Source organism: Hylobates moloch, unplaced genomic scaffold (genome assembly GCF_009828535.3).
Source record: "Hylobates moloch isolate HMO894 unplaced genomic scaffold, HMol_V3 SCAFFOLD_17, whole genome shotgun sequence".
NCBI lineage: Eukaryota > Metazoa > Chordata > Mammalia > Primates > Hylobatidae > Hylobates > Hylobates moloch.
Window position 1 is genome coordinate 9,350,161 of NW_026652292.1, and position 23,074 is coordinate 9,373,234.

General features: G+C 37.3%; 1 protein-coding gene across 1 annotated transcript in view; it reads left to right on the plus strand.

The window, feature by feature from the left end:
- MARCHF6 (membrane associated ring-CH-type finger 6) overlaps positions 1 to 23,074 on the plus strand; it is an 81,804-nt gene that overhangs the window by 24,158 nt on the left and 34,572 nt on the right. Inside the window, exons 3-11 of the mRNA XM_032136032.2 lie at positions 234 to 307; positions 3,301 to 3,444; positions 8,463 to 8,535; positions 11,803 to 11,971; positions 12,977 to 13,166; positions 15,524 to 15,585; positions 16,195 to 16,227; positions 18,707 to 18,758; positions 22,280 to 22,338. Coding sequence (XP_031991923.2) covers positions 234 to 307; positions 3,301 to 3,444; positions 8,463 to 8,535; positions 11,803 to 11,971; positions 12,977 to 13,166; positions 15,524 to 15,585; positions 16,195 to 16,227; positions 18,707 to 18,758; positions 22,280 to 22,338 — 856 coding nt within the window. The remainder of the gene's footprint in view (positions 1 to 233; positions 308 to 3,300; positions 3,445 to 8,462; positions 8,536 to 11,802; positions 11,972 to 12,976; positions 13,167 to 15,523; positions 15,586 to 16,194; positions 16,228 to 18,706; positions 18,759 to 22,279; positions 22,339 to 23,074) is intronic.

Consider the following 23,074-nt stretch of genomic DNA (forward strand, 5'->3'; position numbering starts at 1 on the left):
TTTGATTAATTGAACCTTTTTTAATGGTGGAAAAATGTGTTGTTTTTATCTCTAGCTATTGTAGTTTTTTATTCTTAGAAGGCAGTTACAAGAAGTTAAGAATATTCTAAATTTGAAAATTTTGAAACTAAAAGCTCTGTGATATATATTTTTAATAAAAACAATGTTTTCAACAGAACTGTAATGTTTCTATGTTGTAAACACTGTACTTACCAATCTATTTACAATTACAGCTTAGTTCAATGGCTGAAACACAGTCGAAAAGAATACTGTGAATTATGCAAGCACAGATTTGCTTTTACACCAAGTAAGTTCTTTAGACATTTTCACTGCATTTTTTTTTGGTTATCACTCGTGGCATAAAGGTGTTTAATATGATCAGTTGACAGAGGAAGGGGGAAAAAAGTGCTTAAGCACTTTAAAGCAACTATTTTCAGCTTGATTTTCTTTGATAGTAATAGGAAGTATTGATATTTTATTTAGGAAAATATTTTTAAAAACTGTATGCTCTCATTTATCACACACATAGGTTTGAGATTTGTGGGGTGTTTTTTTTTGTCTTTAAAATTTTTTTTACTTTTAATTATACACAGGTTCGAACATATGCAAAAATCTAACAAGTCCACATGTACCCATCACTTAGTTTCAACTCATAGCCTGTCTTGTTTTACATATGCTCTTGTTCCCTGCCTCTTTATCCTTTTATTTTTTTCTCCATTATTTAAAAAATAATTCTACCATTTATAATTTCATCTGTACATACTTCAGTATGTATCTCTAAAAGGTAAGGGTTCTTTTTCAAAAACGTAACTATAATACCATTATCCACCTAGGAAAATAAACAATGATGCCGTGATTTCATCAAATACACAGTACTCTTCAAATTTGGACTACATTTTGAGTTAAAGTTGTATAGGTTAGAATGATAGTCATAAAGATAAAGCTTTTTTTTTTTTTTTTTTTTTTCTTTTTTTTTTTTTTTTTTTTTTTGAGACAGAGTCTCGCTCTGTTGCCCAGGCTGGAGGGCAATGGCGTGATCTCAGCTCACTGCAAGCTCTGCCTCCCAGGTTCACGCCATTCTCCTGCCTCAGCCTCCCGAGTAGCTGGGACTACAGGCGCCCACCACCACACCTGGCTAATTTTTTTGTATTTTTAGTAGAGACGGGGTTTCACCATGTTAGCCAGGATGGTCTCGATCTCCTGACCTCATGATCCGCCCGCCTCAGCCTCCCAAAGTGCTGGGATTACAGGCATGAGCCACCGTGCCCAGCAAGCTTTTTTAAAAAAAATAATAAAAAATAGAGAGGGGGTCTCACTATAGTGCCCAGGTTGGTCTTGAACTCCTGGCCTCAAGCAGTTCTCCTGCCACAGCCTCCCAAAGTGTTGGGATTACAGGCTTGAGCCACATTGCTTGGCCAAACAAAGTTTTAAATTACCGTTTTTTTCATGAGACTAACTTTTAAGGTCAATGTTTCATAAGCCTTTATAAAATATTTTGCGGCCTTTAAGGTTTTAACTATAATTCCTGTGCCTATTAATATTTCATATGTTTCATCTTAAATAAGTAGAGGACTGTGCTAGCAAATTATTAAATATTTGAAGCATAATTTTTCATTCTGGGATCCCCTATATTGCCTTCCCTTACAAAGGATTTTCGTGTTTTAGTTGTGTGTGTTTGTGTGTGTGTGTGTGTTTTTTTTTTTTAAGCATCTTGAGCTTCTCAATATAAATGCTGTAAATTCGTGTTTTACTTTGTTTTTATTTGATGAGTATAAATGATTAAAGTTATTACATTTTCACTTTTGGAGCTGTATATTATCATAAAAAAGTCAATTCTGTTATTTTGTAGTCATTAATTTTCTGTACTACGTAAAAGCTGTACAGCTTGTCAAGATTCATAGGAAACTAAGACTAAATAGTTGAGTATCTTCATGAAATTCAGTTGATAGGAAATACGTGGGCTTTTACTTTGAGGCCAATAGAAGCTTGTTTTGTACATTTTAATTTTCATTTGATAGTTACATTCTCTCTTTTATCTTTTGCAAAAAATCTCTATTATTACTGGTTTTAATGACTTGCTCTTGTATACCAGATATCCTATTGAAGTCAATGATCTGTGGGCATGTGTCATTAAATGTTGCTATTTGTGGCCAGGCGCTGTGGCTCATGCCTGTAATTCCAGCACTTTGAAAGGCTGAGGCAGGAGGATCACTTGAGGTCAGGAGTTTGAGGCTAGCCTGGCCAACATGGTGGAAACCTTGTCTCTACTAAAAATACAAAAATCAGCCAGGTGTGGTGGCAGGCACCTGTAATCCCAGCTACTTGGGAGCCTGAGGCAGGAGAATCACTTGAACCTGGGAGGCAGAGTTTGCAGTGAGCTGAGATTATGCCATCGCACTCCAGCCTGGGCAACAGAGTGAGACTCTTGACTCCAAAAAAAAAAAAAAAGTTGCTATTTGTCAGTTGTTTATTTCTCGGTGGTTATAGGTGTGAACCGTTTTGTGATAGTGTTCTTATAAATTTTAGATCATTGCTTTTAAACCCTGATATATCATAATTTCTTGTTTTGGCCTTACTGGAGAAAGAAGTGTTTGTTTTTCCTTTATGTTCTTTCCGAGCCACCTGTGGTATAGGTTTTTAATAATAAGCAGTGGTTTTTTATTGGAACCATTTTAAAAGGGAATCCTTTTAAAATGTGGCAGAATTTTTCTTTTTCTCAATGTGTTGAGCCACATTTCACAGAGTAGTGGGAAGATCTGAATTTATCATTTGAAATTTTAAGTATTATGCTAACATTGGGAAAGTGGCTAACAAATGTCAGTGGGATGTTTGCTCCCACGTGAAATGATCTGCTGCAGACTGTTGTGCTTTTTGAGTGCTATTTAATGCTTATATTTGGGGGAGTGTTGATGGCATGTTGTCAGCTTCATCTTTTGTTCCTGTTTACTTTATTACATCTTTTATAGTTTGGGAAACCAGATGATTATATTGGTTGAATATTAAAATATGTGTAAATGGGCCTTGTATGAGGTTCATGGCTATTAGCAAGGGATGTGAACATCTTTTGAATTTTTTTTCCTGCTCAGAGGACTTTGTTGATTTCTACATTTCACATGTGATTTGCCTCATAAATGACTTCTTGGGTAAATGTGATATTGTAATTATTTGGTTTATTTATTTTAAATAGGAAAAAAAGCACAAGGCAAATATTGGAAGTTTAGTTAATGTCTATTTTATATTTATGAATTAAGCTATTTTCGAATCTTCATGAAGTTGTAAGTACTTTTTTTCCGCTTATAGTTTATTCTCCAGATATGCCTTCACGGCTTCCAATTCAAGACATATTTGCTGGACTGGTTACAAGTATTGGCACTGCAATACGATATTGGTTTCATTATACGCTTGTGGCCTTTGCATGGTTGGGAGTTGTTCCTCTTACAGCATGTGAGTATTCAAGCCTCTGGTTGGAGTTATTTAAACATTGCATAACTACTTAATATTATAAAGCAATATTACATCATATTATTATTTGACTGATGTTTAGTTATTTGATGTCAGAATGTCATATATTAGGAAAGCCTTACTTAGAAGATGTTCATCTGAACTAAGAATGAGTTTATCAGGTCAGTTTTTTGAATGAATGTGGGAAAGAACACAGCATACAGAATGGCTAACCATGAAAGTTCATGAAAGCATGGAAAAAATCAAATCAAATCATAATTAGATATGAAGTATACTAGAGTTTTCAAGGACTACAAAAGATGGCCTGGCACGGTGGCTCGTGCCTGTAATCCCAGCACTTTGGGAGGCCGAAGTGGGCGGATCACGAGATCAGGAGTTTGAGACTAGCCTGGCCAACATGGAGGCTGAGGCAGGAGAATTGCCTGAACCCAGGAGGCGGAGGTTGCAGTGAACTGAGATTGCACCACCTCACTCCAGCTTGGGCAACAGAGCAAGACTCTGTCTCGAAAAAAAAAAAAAAAAGGACTGCAAAAGATGAATTCTTTTGGGATTCCGCAACCCTCCTTTAAAAAAATACACAGCCAGGCGTGGTGACTCACGCCTGTGATCCCAGCACTTTGGGAGGCTGAGGTGGGAGGATCACTTGAGGTCAGGAGTTCGAGTCCAGCTGACCAACAAGGTGAAACCCCAGCTCTACTAAAAATACAAAAATTAGCCGGGTGTGGTGATGTGCGCCTGTAATCCCAGCTACTCGGGAGGCTGAGACAGGAGAATCACTTGAACCTGAGAGGCAGAGGTTTCAGTGAGCTGGGATCATGCCACTGCATTCCAGCCTGGGCAACGGAGTGAGACTTCGCCTCAATAAAATACAAATAAAATTTAAAAATACTCATACATGTAATGGTCATAAATAATTGGGAGGCTTATCTTTCAGATATAGGAGGCTCTTTGGGAGGGTAATCAACCCCCCAATCAATCCAAAGAATCCTCTTGGATTCTTTGTTCTTATAGACATGGAGAGAAGTACGTAGTATATGGGTGGCAGAGTATACAGATAAGATTCATTAGAGTTAAACAAAATGTTTAATTAGTATAATTAATATCTTCATGTCTCCTTAAAATATGATAAAATAATCTCGATTACCTATGGAAATGAAATTCTTGGAAGATACACCAACTAGCAGAATATAGGTACTGTTGAAGAGTGAGTGAGCTAGAAAATTGTATCAAGGAATTCTCCCAGGATGATACTCAGAGGGACAAAGTAGTTACAAGTATGAGAAATAAATATTGACAAATGGAGGCTAGTCTAGTCTGTCTAGTAAGTAGTTCCACAAGGTAAAAGAGTTAATGGAGATGAGGAAACAATTGGTGTCTTTTAGATTGAACGAGAAAGCTGACCATGGTAAAGGAAAAGTCTCACGAACCTAGACATATTCTCCAGTTTCCTAGAGCTGGGTAAGGTGGCGATGGTGATAGAGGTATAGAGATTGTGTGCTTCCAGATTATCCTACAAAGTAAAGAAAATCAGAGTGGCATCAGACTTAAAATTAACAATGTTGAATGCTAGAAGACAATGGAAACTCAAAATTTGATGTTTTTGCACCTAAAATTCCCTTTCTGCAAATTACTCTCAGATGGAAGGACAAACTACAGATGTTTCAATAGATGTGAGGGATTGGAAAGTTTACTACCTTAAACCTTTTTGAAAAAAACTGAGGATATACTTTACTAAATGAGCAAGGAATCAAAGAGAAAGATGTGAGATACAAAGAAGTGTTTCATATGGCTAAGTCTCAATTGTTAATCTGCAATAATTAATAGTTTTTGGGTAACAGCCTGAAACTAAAATTCCAGATGATCTTAACGTGGGAGAAATTGTGACAGGAAGATAGAAATTAAAGCTTTTAAAATTGCTTGTCTCATTTGTGGCGAGATTATAGATGTTCTAGATGTAGGTAAAAAAATACAACTGTGCGTTAAAAATGTAGACTAGACTTACAACTACCCAGAACTGGACTCAAAACTACACTGTTACATTACTAATGACAAAAGTGCCACCACAGATCAGTGGAAAAAAGATGGTCTTTTCAGTAAATGGTATGGCAACAATCAGATGGCCATACAGAAAAAAATGAATCATATCATTACCTCAACCTAACACAGAAATTAATTTGAGATGAATTTAAAAGCCTGAATGTGAAAGTTAAAAAGAAACTTCTAAAATAAAATACAGGAGAATAAGCATAAAACAAAATATTAGTAAATTGAACATAATTAAAGTTAAGAACTTCTGTTCATCTTTAGACACTTTTAAGAATAAAAGGCAATTGAATTCTGGCACTCAAAAAAAAAATTGAAAGCCATGGAGTGAGAGAAGATATTTGCAGTACACATATCCAACAAAGGACTTATATCTAGAGTATATAAATCAATAACAAAAAGGCAAACATATCCCAGTTAAGCAGTGGACAGAGGTTTGAACAGGTATTTCTGGAAAAATAGCTAACTATACTAAGCTCTCCGTATCTGTGGGTTCTGCAGTGCTGACTGTGGAATTTGAGCATCTGTTTATTTTGTTATTGAGGAGAGTCCTGCAACCCATTCCCCATGGATACCAAGGGATGACAGTAGCCAATAAACACATGAAAAAGTGCTCAGCATCGTTAGAGAAATGCACAAGGAGGGTGACTAAATATAAAATTGTAGACAGTGCCAAATGTTGCTTAGGACGTAGAGCATCTGGAACACGTATACAGTGATCGAGGGGGAGTGCATATGTTGTAACCACTTTGGAAAACTGGCAGTATCTACTGATGCTAAATATTACAAATACCTTATGATCTAGCAGTTCCATTCTTGGGAATATAACTAACAGAACAAAAACTTTCTGTTCACTAAAGGATATGTGTATAAGAATGACCACAACAGTTTTATTAATAGTACTTAAAAACTGATTATCAGTCAAATGCCTATTAATAGTAGAATGGATACATTGTGGTTTATTCATGCAATGAAATACTACGTAGCAGTGAAAAAAGAGCTGACTATTGTGACATGGAATAACATGGATTAATTTTGCTTCTTTGACAAAAGCAAGCCAGGCACAAAATTGTGTGATTGCATGTGTGTGAAATTTTAAAACAGGTTACATTCATCTACAGTGATAGAGATCTGAATAGTGGTTACCTTTTGCAGGGGCTGTTGCCTGGGAAGAAGCTTGAGGGAGCCTTCTGGGGAGCTGGAAGTGTTGAACATCTTGATTTGGGTGGTAGTTACCCAAGATATACATATTTTAAGAATTCACCCATCTGTACACTTAAGATTTATGTAAAATATGCTTTAACAAAGACATAACAAAACTCAAGGGCAAGTGCTAGAAGAATAGAAATAGGATGAGTGGGAAACAGCGAATAAAATTTGGAAATTGCAAACAAAGGCAGGAAAGAAAGGGAAGGCAGAGGAAGGAAGTAGGGAAATAAAATTAAATACGTCTGTAATCATAAGGGTTTAGATTTCTCTGTTACGAGAGAGCTTCATAGATGTGTAGGTATAAAACTTGCACTACTATAAGAGATAAATACAAAGCAGCACAGGTTAATGCTAAAGAGATACAAAAATAGTTTTGTTAGCAAATGGCTTTCAAAAAGCCAGAGCAATATTAATCATATCATTCAAATGTATTAAATGGGACAAAGCATTACATTTCATATTAATAAAAGGCATAATCCACTAAGAAAATAGAATTAAAGAACTTTTATACACCAGAAAGCTGGGCCTTGAAATACGTAAAGCATTCACCCTCCTAGTGAAAGACTTACATGCCTCTTTGAAATCAGTAGATGAAATAGGCAAAAATAAGGACTTACAAGATTTAACAGTTATTAATCACGAGCTTGATTTCTGTTCTGATTTGTTTATATACAGATACACACAATTTAAATTACATCACACGATACATATTCTGTAACTTTTCTCTTTAGCTTAGCATCGTATCCTGGTGGTCTTTCCATGTGAGTGAGTGTTGTGCTGTCTTATTTTTTTTTAACGATACACAGCACTCTGTAGTAAGAAGGCCTATTGCATATGAATCCATTTACCTATCTAAACATTTGGTTTGTCAGTTTTACATTGTTGCAAGCATACTTGCCTGAGTATTTTATAAACATGTAAGTAATTTTTGTTACAGAAAATCTTTTCCTACCTTTCCATTTTGACTTGGTTTTGAAAACAGCCATTATAAGTCACTGAAAATCTGAACTGAAGTCTCTGATACAAGGCTGTATAGGGAATGCTTAAGCTAATACCCAAATACTGGTTTGAAAGAAAGCCTCAGGTTTTTATTCTTGTGCCCCATTTTCAAATCTGTGGTCTGTTATCTCATTCTGTCTAGAATTCTGCCTTCCTGACTAAAAGACTTTCTGCCTTGATAGCAGTACCTTCACCCATACTTTGTCTTTCTCTAAATGGCCAGAATTTAGAATAATATATTCTGTATTTTAGAGGACCTGTGAATCTGTGCTTTTAAAATATTGGTTGTCAGGTTGCCATTTATGGCATTGCAGTACATACTCTACTGAAAAATTCTCTTAATTTCAAAGACTTATACCTCCAAAACTGAAACTTTTATTGTCATGAGCAGACAATGGATTTTGGGATTATAGAATTTAAAAAATTCTTTATATTATAATTTTGGAGATCTTTACTTTAGATTTTTCTTTTCAAACATCATAGCTCATTCAATAAAAAAAAAAAAGCAAGTAAACCTAGAGAGAATCTAAGCGCTAAACATGATTGTGTAACATTTACTCTTCATTGTCACTATATTTGTGCTTGACCATGTTTTAAAAAATTTAATATTTTGAGACTTAAGCTTGTAAAGACTAAATATTTATCTCAGTGGCATTTGTGGCGTTCCACTTTACCTCTGCTTTCTTGAGCAGCTACGTGAATTCATGATGCGAGTTGTGACTGTATGCCATCATGCTCTTTTTCGGTAGGCCGCATCTACAAATGCTTGTTTACTGGCTCCGTGAGCTCACTACTGACACTGCCATTAGATATGCTGTCAACGTGAGTATTGAACCTCTGTGACGAATGTTTCATGATGTAGATGATGCTTGCTTTTTTCCTTGCATATTTATTTTTATTATAATTTGTAAATCTTTTGTTTTGAGAACAATAATTTATGTCTATTACACTAACAGTTTTATAGCTGCAGTAGAAGTAGCTGATAAATGTAAATGACATTTCTTTTAAAACATACCTGTTTTATGGGACTGTTTTGTAATGATGGGATGACTTTTCTTTTTTTTTTTTTTTTGAGATGGAGTCTTGTTCTGTTGTCCAGGCTGGAGTGTAATGGTGCGATCTCAGCTCACTGCATCCTCCGCCTCCTGGGTTCAAGCGATTCTCTTGCCTCAGCCTCCAGGGTAGCTGGGATTACAGGCACTCGCCACCATGCCTGGCTAATTTTTGTATTTTTAGTAGAGACAGGGTTTCACCATGTTGGTCACTCTGGTCTCGAACTCCTGACCTCAGGTGATCCACCCGCTTCGGGCTCCCAAAGTGCTGGGATTACAGGTGTGAGCCACCACGCCCGTCTGGGATGACTTTTTAAATAGGCTGTCATGCAGTTTGAGATATATACTACTGTCTTATGTTCATAAGAGTTTTTTTGTTTTGTTTTTTTAAATGGAGCCTTGCTCTATTACCTAGGGTGGGGTGCAGTGGTGTGATCTCTGCTCACTGCAACTTCTGCCTCCTGGGTCTCCTGCTTCAGCCTCCTGAATAGCTGGGATTACAAGCGCGTGGCACCAAACCAGGCTAATATTTTGTATTTTTAGTAGAGATGGGGTTTCACCATGTTAGCCAGGCTCGTCTCAAACTCCTGACCTCAAGTAATCTGCCCACCTCTGCCTCTCAAAGTGCTGGGATTACAGGCATGAGTCACTGTGCTTGCCCAAGAGTTCATTTTAACATGTGTTTTTAACATACACATTTGAACTCAAATTTATTTTTTAAATGTTTTACATGATCATTAGAATATAAATGCTAAGAACTTGCCTGTAGTTACGTTACTATATCTTGACATTAAGCATTGTTGCTTGCCTTATATTGGCAGGCTTCTTTTCCCCTCTCACCTGATTGGCTTGAGGGTCACCTGAATTGCTTTCATTAGACTACTCATTGACTCCAGAGGACCACTGGAAGCCTAGTGGGCTAGTCAAAATAAATTATAAACATGGCTTGGTTTTATAGTCCTAAGCTGCCTTTTACAGTTTGAAAAATTGAGCCAGTTTTTCTGATAGCATTTGTGACCACACTACTTTTTTTTGAATAATATTTTATACTCTCTATAGAATTTTTTTTCTGTGAAATTTTACTTTAAATTTCCTTAATGTCTTATCAGTTTCTATATATTCTGTAGCTTAGTAATTGAGGTCATCTCTAGGTGCACTGTATCAGTTATCTATTGCTGCAAAACAAACTGTCCCAAACCTTAGTGGCTTAAAACAGCTACCATTTTATTTGCTTATAATTCTGGGGTCAGCAGTTTGGGCTGGGCTCAGCTGAGCTTTTCATCTATTGGGCTTGCCTAGGTCACTCAGCTGTTTTACTGGGGCTTAATGATCTAAGATGGTTTGTCTGAGATGCCTTGGTTCTCCTCCTTGTGGCTCTTATCTTCTAGAAGGCTAGTGGGATTTCTTTACATGGTAGTCTCAGGACGGCATTCTAAAAGGGCAAGAGAAGAAGCTTGCAGGCTCTTCTCTGGGCTCTGGAACTTGGGCAGCATCACCTCTGTCCAGGATTCACAAAACCAGCCCAGATTAAAGGAATAAGGAAAAAGGACTCCAGAGTTTGTCACCAAATGTTTAAAATCTGTAACAAACAGGATTATTGCTGATGGCAAGGAAGATGTAAAGGGGATATTTTGGTCCCAACCTTTCAGAATTTAATAGCCTGGAGAGTTCCTTACTAAGGTGGTAGTTAGGATTTGTCTTTTGATTCAGGACATATTGCAGACTATATTTTCCTAGAGGCCGTACCAGTTTAGTTTAAGTTTGGAGCTGCTGGGTCAAGGTCTACCAGATTGACCCTTCTCAGGTTTTCTATGGAGGAAAAAAGTGATTCCATTAAAATAATGGATTTTCCAATGGCTAAGAGTCCAGAGGTTTTTGAGTTATCTGTGAATAATTCTGAAATCATAAACATGGACTAGGGAAGGAAAGATAAGCCTCTTAAGAAAGGAAAAGGACAAAATGGTCTTCAGTATCACGATATTTGATGCATTTTTTCTTGTATGATTACTAAAGGAACCATACTTTGCCTTTCTGGATTTGTTGAGAAACTAATACACTTTTGGTATGATTGCAGTTAGCATCAAAACTTGATTTGCTTTCTAAATGAAAAACTTTTTTTTTTTTTTTTTGAGATGGAGTCTCATTCTGTACCCATGCTGGAGTGCAGTGGCTCAATCTCGGCCCACTGCAACCCCTGCCTCCTGGGTTCAAGCGATTCTCCTGCCTCAGCCTCCCGACTAGCTGGAATTATAGGTGCACACCATCATGCCTGGCTAATTTTTGTATTTTTAGTACAGATGGGGTTTCACCACGTTGGCCAGGCTGGTATCAAACTCCTGACCTCAAGTGATCCGCCTGCCTTGGCCTCCCAAAGTGCTGGCATTACAGGCATGAGCTACTGCACCTGGCCAAGCGACAAACTTCTATTAAATTTATAATAGACCTCTTTGTCTTACATATGGCATACTGAATATCTCTCAACCTTCATTTCTTTATGTTGTCATTAGACTTGTCTGGAGGAGCTTCTCCTCTTTTCTGATTTGATGATTCTGTTAATTTTTGTGGGTTCAGGTGTCAGCTAATCAAGTTTTTAAACGTGTGTAAAATAAAGATACAGAAATTCTTAGAGTTGGACAGAGTTTTTAACCTTTGGTAAATTACATAAATTTAATGCATGGCGTTTGTCAAGTGTTAGACTGCTTTTGTCTGTTTTTGCTTGCTGCCTTTCTGTTTCTAGGCCATTTTCAAAAGATAGGCTATGGATAGGTAATTTCCATATAGTTCTGATGGTATTTGATGCCTAAATAAGGTACGTAATACAAGTACATAAATATGTATAGGTTCTCTTATAAATAGAATTTCACCGTAATCACAAATTGTTCTTTTGGAGAAACTTGAGATTTTCATCCAAAAAATTATGATTTATTTTTCTGGCTGTTTTTTTTTCTGAGACTTTAGTATAAGAAAATTTTTTACCTTTGTTTTCCTAATTTTAAGTGTTCTTTGGAGTAATTATATGTATTTTTTTTTTTAATAGGGAAAATTTGTTGGCAGATTGTTTGCAGGGTTGTTTTGTGGTGACATGCACACTGTGTGCATTCATCAGCCTGGTGTGGTTGAGAGAGCAGATAGTCCACGGGGGAGCACCGATTTGGTTGGAGCATGCTGCTCCACCCTTCAATGCTGCGGGGCATCACCAAAATGAGGTAACTCCCCTACCCCAAAATTGATTTTACTTAGGTAGGTCATGAGAATTATTGTCTCTCTCTAAGACTCAAACTCTTGACTTCCATGTCCCTCATAAACATTCTTTTGTTATTACAAAGGAGGGCAGTGGAAAGGTTTGGGTGAAGATGAAGAGAGATGTGAAAAATCAAGAAAGTGGTATTATGACTTTGCCTCTTAATTTTCTAGCTAGAGTGGGAACAGCATTGGGGGTATACTAAAGTCCATGTGCACAGTCTTACCCACTGAGCAGAAATTTGAAAACATTTCCTCAGGTGTTTGATAACAAAGCATGTATGTATATATGTATGTACATTTTTTAAAAAATGTATTTTCATCCCTGATGCTGTCAATAAAGACAAAGGCTGTCTCATGAAGAGGACTACAGAATGTTGTTTTTAAGAGAGCCAGATTTGTTAACCATTTTCTATAATGCTTTGTGAACTGTTAATCCGTTAAATTATACTGAATGAATATGTACATGTGCTATGAAGTGAGGTTATGTTCTTATATACTAAAATTGATCCCACATCGGATACATTTAAAAAAGATGTCTTTGAAAGGTTTTCTTTTTAAAAAGAATTTAGTAGAGTTTATATTTGTTTTTGTTTTTTGAGATCGGGTCTTGCTCTGTCACTCAGGCTGGAGTGCAGTGGCATGATCACACCTAACTGCAGCCTCACAACCTCCGGGCTCAAGAGATCCTCCTACCTCAGTCTCCTGAGTAGCTGGGACTACAGGCGCAAACCACCATGCCTGGCTAACTTTTTAAGTACAGATAGGGGCTTGCTGTGCTGGCCAGGCTGGTCTTGAACTCTTGGGCTCAAGCAATCTGCCTGCCTCAGCCTCCCAAAGTGCTAGGATTACAGGCATGAGCCACTACACCTGGCCTAGTTTTGTTTTGTTTTTAGCAAGAATAATGTGATTTGGAAACAGAGCAAAACAGACAAGTGGATCTAAATTTCTGGGCTTTTCTGTGATTTTAGGCTCCAGCAGGAGGAAATGGTGCAGAAAATGTTGCTGCTGATCAGCCTGCTAACCCACCAGCTGAGAATGCAGTAGTGGGGGAAAACCCTGATGCCCAGGATGACCAGGCAGAAGAGGAGGAGGAGGACAATGAGGAGGAAGATGACGCTGGTGTGGAAGATGCAGCAGATGCTAATAACGGAGCCCAGGGTAATGGCTGCTTGTGTGTCCTCATTCTTCAGCACTGCAAATCTGTTCTCAACTTGCATTGAGGAAAAGGGCTGGCGTTTTCAAATTTTAATGTTGTGAAGTTCTGTTTCTAACTTATTTTTACTTTATTTTGGCAAACTGGCATTTATGGATGTACATATGCATAAATATGTTTTTTTCTATGAAACAGGGCATGTTTTGTGTTTTAAAATCCTTTTTACACAGGACTTTTTTATTTTTATTTTTTTTTGAGACTGAGTCTCTGTCGCCCAGGCTGGAATGCAGTGGCGCTATCTTGGCTCACTGCAAGCTCCGCCTCCTGGGTTCACGCCATTCTCCAGCCTCAGCCTCCTGAGTAGCTGGGACTACAGGCGCTCACCACCACGCCCAGCTAATATTTTGTATTTTTAGTAGAGACGGGGTTTCACCGTGTTAGGCAGGATGGTCTCGATATCCTGACCTCGTGATCCGCCCGTCTTGGCCTCCCAGAGTGCTGGGATTACAGGCGTGAGCCACTGCGCCCGGCCTACACAGGACTTTTTTAATAGGATAGATAGGAAGAAACTATTTTTTACGTTGGATTAGGTACTACTTTTTTTAAATAAAGGACTTTGATACAGATTTACCTCATTCATTTGCTTCTCTCTTTCCATGTCCCTTAAGTCAGTGCAATTTCTAAAATTGAAAAAGAATCTTGAAGTGTATACTGCAGACAAGGTGCCATCTAAATAAATCAACGTCTCGTTTTCTAGCAGTGTAAACTCTAGAATGTAAAATAAGATCCAAGACAGGAGATGGGTAGATCACCTGAGGTCAGGAGTTTGAGACCAGCTTGGCCAACATGGTGAAACCCCATCTCTACTAAAAATACAAAAATTAGCTGGGCGTGGTGGCGCATGCCTGTAATCCCATCTACTTGGGAGGCTGAGTAGGAGAATCACTTGAACCCAGGAGGCAGAGGTTGCAGGAAGCTGAGATCATGCCACTGCACTCCAGCCTGGGTGACAGAGCAAGATTCTGTCTCAAAAAAAAAAAAAAAAGATCCAAGACAGGGTCTACCAGTCAGCTGTCAGTCACTCACTTCCCCTCCTACCTCCCACCACAGTTTTCCTGTCAAGCTTTGCACTATCTCTAGTTCTACTTGACATGCCTGATATTTTTGTGTCTCTTTGTGTCAGGCACTCTGTTAGACACTGAGCATTTAACTGTGACCAAAACATTAGGCTGCTGCATTCCTGGAGTTTCTGGTTTAGTGAAAAAGTAGGAAATACACATCATGATAAGTGTTGTGCAGGTTGCTCTGAGGGTGCTGTTGGGGAGAGACCTATTTAATTAATCTACTTTTTTTTTTGAGACAAGGTTTTGCGCTGTCACCTGGGTGGGAGTACGGTGGCAGGAACACAGCTCACTGCAGCCTTGACCTTTTGGGCTCAAGTGATCCTCTCACCTCAGCTCCCCAAGTAGCTGGGACCACAGATGTGTGCCACCATGCCCAGCTAATTTTGTTTTTGATTTTGTTTTCTTGGTAGAGATGGGTTCTCCCTGTTGTCCTGGCTGGTCCTGAACTCCTGGGCTCAAGTGATTCTCCTGCCTCAGCCTCCCAAAATGCTGCGATTATAGGCATGAGCCATTGTGCCCAGCCTAGACCTATTTTAAATAAGGTTTTCCAGGTAGCTCAGAGTACCTGGTATTTGAGTGGAGACCTCTGAAGGATGAGAAAAAGTGACTTGTGTAATGGTAACAGGGGGCCTTTGCAGGGAGAGGTCAGAGGCTCTGAGAATACAGCCTGCTGCTACCCTTGGGTCTGGCCATTATTTCTCTCTCTTGATCTAATACAGTAGCTCCTAACTATTCTTTCTCCTTCCATTCTTGCTCCACATAGTTCATGTTACTCTGCTGCCTTTAAATCTTTTAGTAGTTTTCCCATTACTAAAGAGTAAAATCCAGACTCCACATTCCTCTTGTATGATCTGATTCTGTCTTTCTACTACCCATATCATTACTCAGAATGTCCTTAGTCCCCTGGCTTCCTTACTTTTCTCAAATCTGCCAGATTCTTTCCTGGCTTAGAGCTATTGAATTCCTCTCTTTCACATAACCCTATTTATTCCCTTTCTAGCATTTATCTCAATCTAGAATTACCTTACTGTATATGTATTATTTATTTATATGTATGTTTTTATTCTTATTTGTTCCCTGACAAGCAAATACTCAGTGTGGAAATGTGGCTTAGCTTCTCAACAACAGCTTACAAAGTACTAAATTTTACTATTTTTAGTGCATTCTATTTTTTTTATTATTTATTATTTTTAGTTCAAGTTCCATCAGTAATCTTTAAATTGCAATTATATTTTCAGATGACATGAATTGGAATGCTTTAGAATGGGACCGAGCTGCCGAAGAGCTTACATGGGAAAGAGTAAGACCTTTTTCTGTCGAGTATCCTGGTGTTTTAATCCTAAAATATATTTTAAACTTTGGTGTATTTAAATGTATACACTAGTGTTATCATTACAGTTGATGAAAAGTTACTAGAATTTTCATTCCTAGTGAAAGTTAAGTGATACACTGTTTATGGTCAAAATATTGTGATGTTGGTGACTTTTTTTGCCTTACAAAATCTTGCTCCATTTAGGAAATGTTTTACCTGAAATTGTGGACTTTTGAAAAACAAAATAACAATTTAAATTTAAGTAGTATTTTCATGCTTCAGTTGACAAAAATAATACAGTTTTATTATGAAGTAGTCTTAATTAGCTGTATATCTTGAGTAACAAATCCAAGATGGAACTTTTTTAAACTTTATAAATCATGTAATTTTGAATAAAAGGAGACCCAAAATATAAAACTCTCATTCAGAAACAGAATTATTTTTATTTTCTGAAAATGATAGGAAGTATTGGAAAGTATAGGAAGTGGGCGAGGACTGTGTTTAAAGATATTGAAAGGAAAATGAGGCTTTTCATAAATTAGAATAGAAAGTTTTGTTGCATCTTAAATTAATGCTTATCATTTTTGTTTATTTTAGATGCTAGGACTTGATGGATCACTAGTTTTTCTGGTAAGTAAAACTATTTTTTTTTTGAGACGGAGTCTCACTCTGTCACCCAGGCTGGACTGCAGTGGCGTGATCTTGGCCCACTGCAACCTCCACCTCCTGGGTTCACTCCATTCTCCTGCCTTAGCCTCCCAGGTAGCTGGGACTACAGGTGCCCACCACCATGCCCGGCTAATTTTTTGCATTTTTAGTAGAGGTGGGGTTTCACCATGTTAGCCAGGATGGTGTCGATCTCCTGACCTCGTAATCCGCCTGCCTCGGCCTCCCCAAGTGCTGGGATTACAGGCGTGAGCCACCACGCCCCGCCAAAACTAATTCTTTTTAATAACAGAATTGGAGTTGTCTTAGTGATTCAGAAACTTCACATTTATAGTATGTAGTAAAGGTCAAGATGCCCTTTGGCTTTTGATTACTTTATATGTTGAAGATTGTATGTTTAGTGTGCTGAAAATATTGAAAAAGCATAAAGGTAATATTTTAAAAAAATTATTAAATATTTGATTTTTAGCAAAGAAAATAAACCCCAAAGTTAATGGTAGTTAAAAAGAACTTGGTCTTCTTTTAAAGTTTCATCTTGCAGTGCTTATTGCCTGTACTGGTAGAAGCAAAGCAGTTTTGCATATTTTCACAGTGAGACACCCCAGGCTGATGTTAGGTTTTCCTGTTTGCTAAACCCCACCTGTCTTTACCTAGGAACTTTGCCGTATTAGTAAAGATTGCACCTCTAAGGTGAGGAGCAATTCTTTAAAGAACTTGTTCTTTAAAGAAGAAATGATGCTGTTTTCAGGTCCTGTAATATGAAGTTATTTGCCATTTGGGATTTTTAAATAGCTTAAGATGACTTTGGCTGCAGGTAGCAGAACCTCTACTGGTTGGAACATTAATATAACAGGAAGTCCAGAGGAAGAATGGGCTTGAGGTTGCTTGATCCATAGGCCCATCAATGTCATCAGACACCCAGGTATCTCCATCTGTCTCCTTTGCTGTCCTCAGTGTTGGCCTTCTCAGGCTGGCTCCAGATGTTAACCAGAAGAGGATGTTGAATTTAGCAGTGTGTAGGTTTTTAGGAACATATCTGGCATAATTCCACAGTTTAGTGGGAATGTGATATTAATGAGCTTCTAGTCATGGTTTGATCACAGTCAGTATAGAAAGCATTATTTGGCCACGTACTGATTTATATTTCTTACTCCGTCAGTTCCTCATAAATGAAGAACAGAAGTCGTTGAGATAGTGGTGTTGACTCAGACTCATTTGAATTATTGGAAAAACCTTTGACAGGATGAATTCATTATTTTAGTAAAAAATATTTAATATGTATAGTGTGCCAGCTATTGTGATAGGCACTGGAGAATTCAGTGCCTATGAATTCAATGCATATGAATGAGACGGGGTCCCTGTTCTCAAAGATGCTGTGTAGTGTGGTAGAGAGAAATGAACATGTAAACAAGGAATATCTTGGAGACTCAGTGACAAAAAGTGTGCATAGGACAGAAGAGGGGCACAAAAGAGGGTTTGATTAGATCTTAGTGGAATGGAGTTTGTCAGCAGGAAATTTTCAGCGAAGATAACTTAGAGGTTGAAGTATAAAATATGTTGGGGATAGGGAAAATTTAGGAGCCCTTAAGGCAGAGAGGTTGAAAAAATTGAGCCACCATGGTGAGAAGAAATGTAGGAGTCATTTACAAACTAATTACCCTTCTTTGTGGAAGATTAGGGGACCTGACCAGAGAAATCCTTTTTTTAGACAAAAGATCTTTGGAAGGATCATTTAACTTGATGGTTGGGGAAGGTTGTGGGCATGAATGAATGGACTTGGGCAGTCTGGTCAGTGTCAGCATGGGGCATAGCTAAAGTGTGTGTAACATGGCTGAAGGAATAGGCAGATAGCTGTCACCTTAGAGGTGACAGTATGTAACTGTGGGAGGTGACCAGATGGTCAGGTGAGACAGGACAAAGAAAGTCAGGCCACCATAGGGAGTGGAGGGACCAGAGGAGATCAAGCTAGAGTTTTCCAAAGGAGTGGTAGCCAGGCAATAGTGACCTTGTAGGTGTCAAGAAGGCAGATTGGACATTGAAAGAAACACTGCAGTTGACATTAACATGATGTTTACAATTAATTTGGCTTTCAAATTTTTCTCCATTTGAAATTTTTCAGTGTCATTTGATTTAAATGAAATCTGGTAATTATGAAAATCTGTGTAATTTGTGGTAGATTATTTCTAAAAAGGAAGTATTTATAAATGAATTTGTTTTTTCTACATGTAACATTTCTGAGTTTTATTAGGCTTAGTTGTATGAGCTATCTAATGAAAAATGAAAGTTACATATTATGTCTAGATTGAAATCCCAAAACAAGAGAGGGAAAATTTCAATCTTAGCTGTTTTTACTATTTGGCTCTAGCTAAATAAGTGGAATAGTCCAATTAAATGTATGTTAAATATGAATTTAATATGCTTTATTGATGCTTTTTTCCTTTAGGAACATGTCTTCTGGGTGGTATCTTTAAATACACTGTTCATTCTTGTTTTTGGTAAGTTGTGTTTGTGCTTTTTTTTTTAATAGTATTATGGTAGGAATTTAGTTTTGTAGGAGTCTTGTTACAGGTTTAGTATTATTATTTTTTAACATAGAAATAAATACTAAGCGGTATATGAAAATAGTTTCAGGTACAAACCCTGTATAGCTAGGCCCCAGACAGACAGATACTTTCCTAAGCAGCAGTGACTGCAGTTACCTACCTGTCTCTCCCTCTGTTGGGCATTTCTGGGTTTTTTTTTTTTTTTGTAGAAGCTGGTTTTAGACCGACTTGAAAATATACAGTTTCCCATTTCTGGAACTAGTTTTCTGCTGATTGTCTGTGTGCTCTTCCCTATGGTGGAATATCTTGTTTTCATCTGTCAAAATCCTGACCAATGCCTTCTAGAGATCTTTACTTGGGGGCTGTTACCAGAGCTGAGTGTAGGCTTGTGGGAAGACAGTAAGCCTTCCCCAAATGTGAGCGCCCCTTAGAACCAGATTCCAGCACATGCAAAATCACTTCCAAGCACTTCTGCGAGGGCAGCTGTGAGGATTCTTTGACAGCACACAATGGTCCCTCCCATTGGGAGTAATTAGAGGAAGAAAGGCAAGGTTGAGGAGACACTGTTGACAGAGGTTTTTCTCCTTTCCAGAAGAGGTAAGGAAAACTAAGTTGAGTAAACCAAGGCCTTAGAATTCAGTTTCTGTATCTCTTAGGGGTGAGGAGGTAGGGTCTGATAGAATGGGGTTGTTAGGTGTCCTATGATTTGTATCTCAGAGACCTCAGGCAACATATCCCTATATAGGGATAATCTATGAGAAATTCCTTCCTTAGTACATGGGATTTACCCCTCAGCTCTGCTGAAGAGGATGAGTAGAGATTTCCCAAGGCTTCTTCCACCAAATTCCAAGTTATTCGCTCTGTTGGGGACTACATTGTGATGTGTAAAACAGATGTCTTTAATAAGAAGCCATGTGGTGTAAGGGGCTTTGAATATTTGGACTGAGGATGAGACCAAAAATTGGTTTCTGTATATTATCTGTAAAAGAGAAAGATAAATTTACTTGTATTTTGTTAACAAAGTATTTTGGATACTTCCATTGATTTCTTAATTTTTAGTAGATACTCACAAAGGTGCAGATTTATTAGGATTCTTTGTTCTCTTTGCATGTGGGGGTGTCTGTATGTTATTCTGCATATATTTTTCATTATGTAAAATAATTCATATATAAACTGTGAAAATGTTATGATCTTGACTGCATTTTTTTTAGAGAAAATATAGATTTAAGTCTTTACTCTTGCAGAAAAGCTTAATGCTAAATTAATGTTTGGAGAAACAGGTCACATTTAAAACATGAATTATACAAATAAGAACTCTCATTTATGGAAATCAAATCTAAGTAAAGCTTTTTCTAATCCAACCTCCTGAGCTTATACTGCGAAAAGATTTTTTTAGTAAACTTATGTTTTATTATATAGTTAGGATCTTTTGAAATGAAACAAGTTTTCTTCCATTAGGAACATACTTTTTCTTTTAATCATTGGGATTAAACACCCTCCTGTTTTTTTCTTGCATGGGTTGCTCTGTTGGAAGTTTTCTACAGGCAGTTTTTTGGCTCTTGTGGTCATATGCTTTGCAGAAATATAATTTGACAAAGCTGTGGTCTTCCAGTAGAAGGCGACAATCCTGAGAAATTGTCCTTAATTTCAGGATGCCTTTCCATTAGTTTGTGTGTAATGGGATGGAAGTTGATTGTTGCAACTGGTGTTTAAGGTTAATAATTATTTAATATATCTGCTAATAGAGTTAAAACTTGCCCCTCCCAGGGGCCTCGTTGAGTCGTCTTCAGACTAGGATATGAGAGCAAAATAGGCAAAATTCAACATACAGTTTTTTTCCTTACCTTTTTAAATTTCTTCTGCTTTATATTACACACAATATGTTAGTAAACTAGTATGTATATATAATTTATAAATAAATTTAAATATATTGGGAATACTTGTTCAAAAAGATTCCTACCCATGAAATAGAAAGGGTTAGAGGCCAGATCCGTAGTAGGTTCACTCTGACTTCTCTCTCCATGATTGAGTTTCCCACTCCTCTGGTAATCTACTGTGATGTCGATTTATTTCTACCATAAAGAAAAGGTAACTACATTTTATTATTAGCAATGAAGTAAAATTTAGCCAGAAAGCCTTGAGGAAAAAAGAAGACTATAAAAATTCTTGCTATAAAGATTTTAAAAAGACTTTCATACTTAGCTATAATGCCATTATCTCACCTTACAAAATTACTAGAATTTAATATTTCCTAATAATCCATCATATTCAAACTCTCTGGGTTGTCCCCTTAGATACTATTTTGCAGTTGGTTTCTTCGAAGACCCAAATAAGGTCCACATATTACTTTTAGTTGTTAAGTCATAAGTTATTAGTCTTTTAATCTAGAGTACTCTTCTCTTTGCTTCCCCCAACTCATCCTATTTGGCCATTGATTTGTTGCTGGGATTAGATTAACTGTTCTAGCAGCATGTCATGTTTTCCATCTGTCCATCTGCTTCCTGGATGTCCTCTGCCTTTATCCTTTGTCTCCCATATTTCTCTTAAACTGGAAGTCAGATCTAAGGGCCTTATTAGATTCAGGTTCAATACATCTGGGACAAATCCATCACTGGTCACACTGTGCCTATTAATAGTATATGTGAGGAGCTGAGATACATGATGCTGGATTATCCACTTTTATCACTGGATTCAGCTGATATCAACCTGGGCCTCTAATCTTAGGTTTTGTTTTTCCCTTTACCATTATAAAATAATCTGTTGGGAGTGATATTTTAGTGTCTTAGTGTTCCATCAACCTTCCACTTAATGATTTTTATTAGATCTTGATGATCCTTGCCAGAATTATTTACTGTATTAGGGGTGTCAGAATGGTGATTTTTAAATTGTCATTTTTTACATTTATTGGCTGACTTTTCTGAAAGAAGAAGAAATTCTTATCAATTTGGGACTATTCAGTCAACCCTAACCTGTCTGTCCAGGGCAAGTAGGACAGATGCTCATATTTTCGCCATTAATTTTGGTTTTCAGAATAAGGAATTGGTGCATTAACTATTCCCATTGGTGTGCTAACTGCTTCCAAAACATCAAAGTGTTTTCTTTGATGTTGCTTTTTCTCTTTTCGTGATTATTATTTTGGGCTTTTCCTTTTTTGAGCATCATAAACTCATGGATTTGTGTATGTTCAGTGTTTTTCCATCAGTTTTGGTCATTAATCTTTTTGATGCTCATATTATCCTCTCTTTGGCCTGTTTTCACAATGGTTTCTGTGTTGATTTGGCATGGCCCTATTAGACCTTAATAGTTTTGTTGTTCTCTAGTTACAGAGAATGTCCTAGGCAGTATATTTTTAGCCTAGTTCTGGAATCTTTCATTTCTCCAAGAAGCCCTAGTTCCTTTTAGTGGGGGATTGTAGTAGGAGTGTTCACTGTTTTGATGTTGAAGATTTCATTGAATTTTTTCCCCCCTTTTAGCATTTTGCCCTTACCATATTGGTCATTTCTCCCTTGTTGGTTTGGGATTTGAAGAACACGTGAGTATAATACTTTTACAAAGTTACTTTCATTCATTACTCCCAAATGTGATTATTAATCAAATAGTATTCTAAAGAGTTACATCATTTCTTCATTGGCATTATGCAAGGGAATAGTTAGGCAATACCGTCTCAGTTCTTTTTTTAAAAAAAATAACAGTGGCTCAAGAGATAGTGGTCATGTTGCCAGCTAATGAAAATGTGCTCTGAAATCCATTCAGCTGGGTGGGCCTGAGGCATACCGTGGGAAACTTTCCCACAGGCTGATTTTCTGTCCATCTCAAGAACTTGTATGTTCTCTTCTTTCCCTTTCCCCAGGTGCCCCCTGCTGAATATAGAAAAGTAACAATATATCAATCAATTAAAAAAGGATAGACTATTTTGGAATGATGGGTTGTAGTGTTTTCTAGAGTGCTTTAGTTTTGACATTTTATCAGTATTTTCCAGGGGTAAATAAATTTTGGAAGGATTATTACTTCTCTATAGGGGCCCTAGAACAATTTAGTCTTTTAAGGAAGAGCTGACTATCTGGGATCATATGCTCAGTTTGTATATTTGAGATCTGAGAGATCACATTCTGAAGTCTTCTAATATTTAGTACACCTCTGATTCTCTCTAGTTGAATGCAGGAACTTGAAAGGTTCAGATAAGTGTTTTGAAAAATTTTGACTTTCCATACTTTTGCCACTTGCTATCTGAAACTCAGGCATCAAAAAATACCGACAGGCATTGTTAC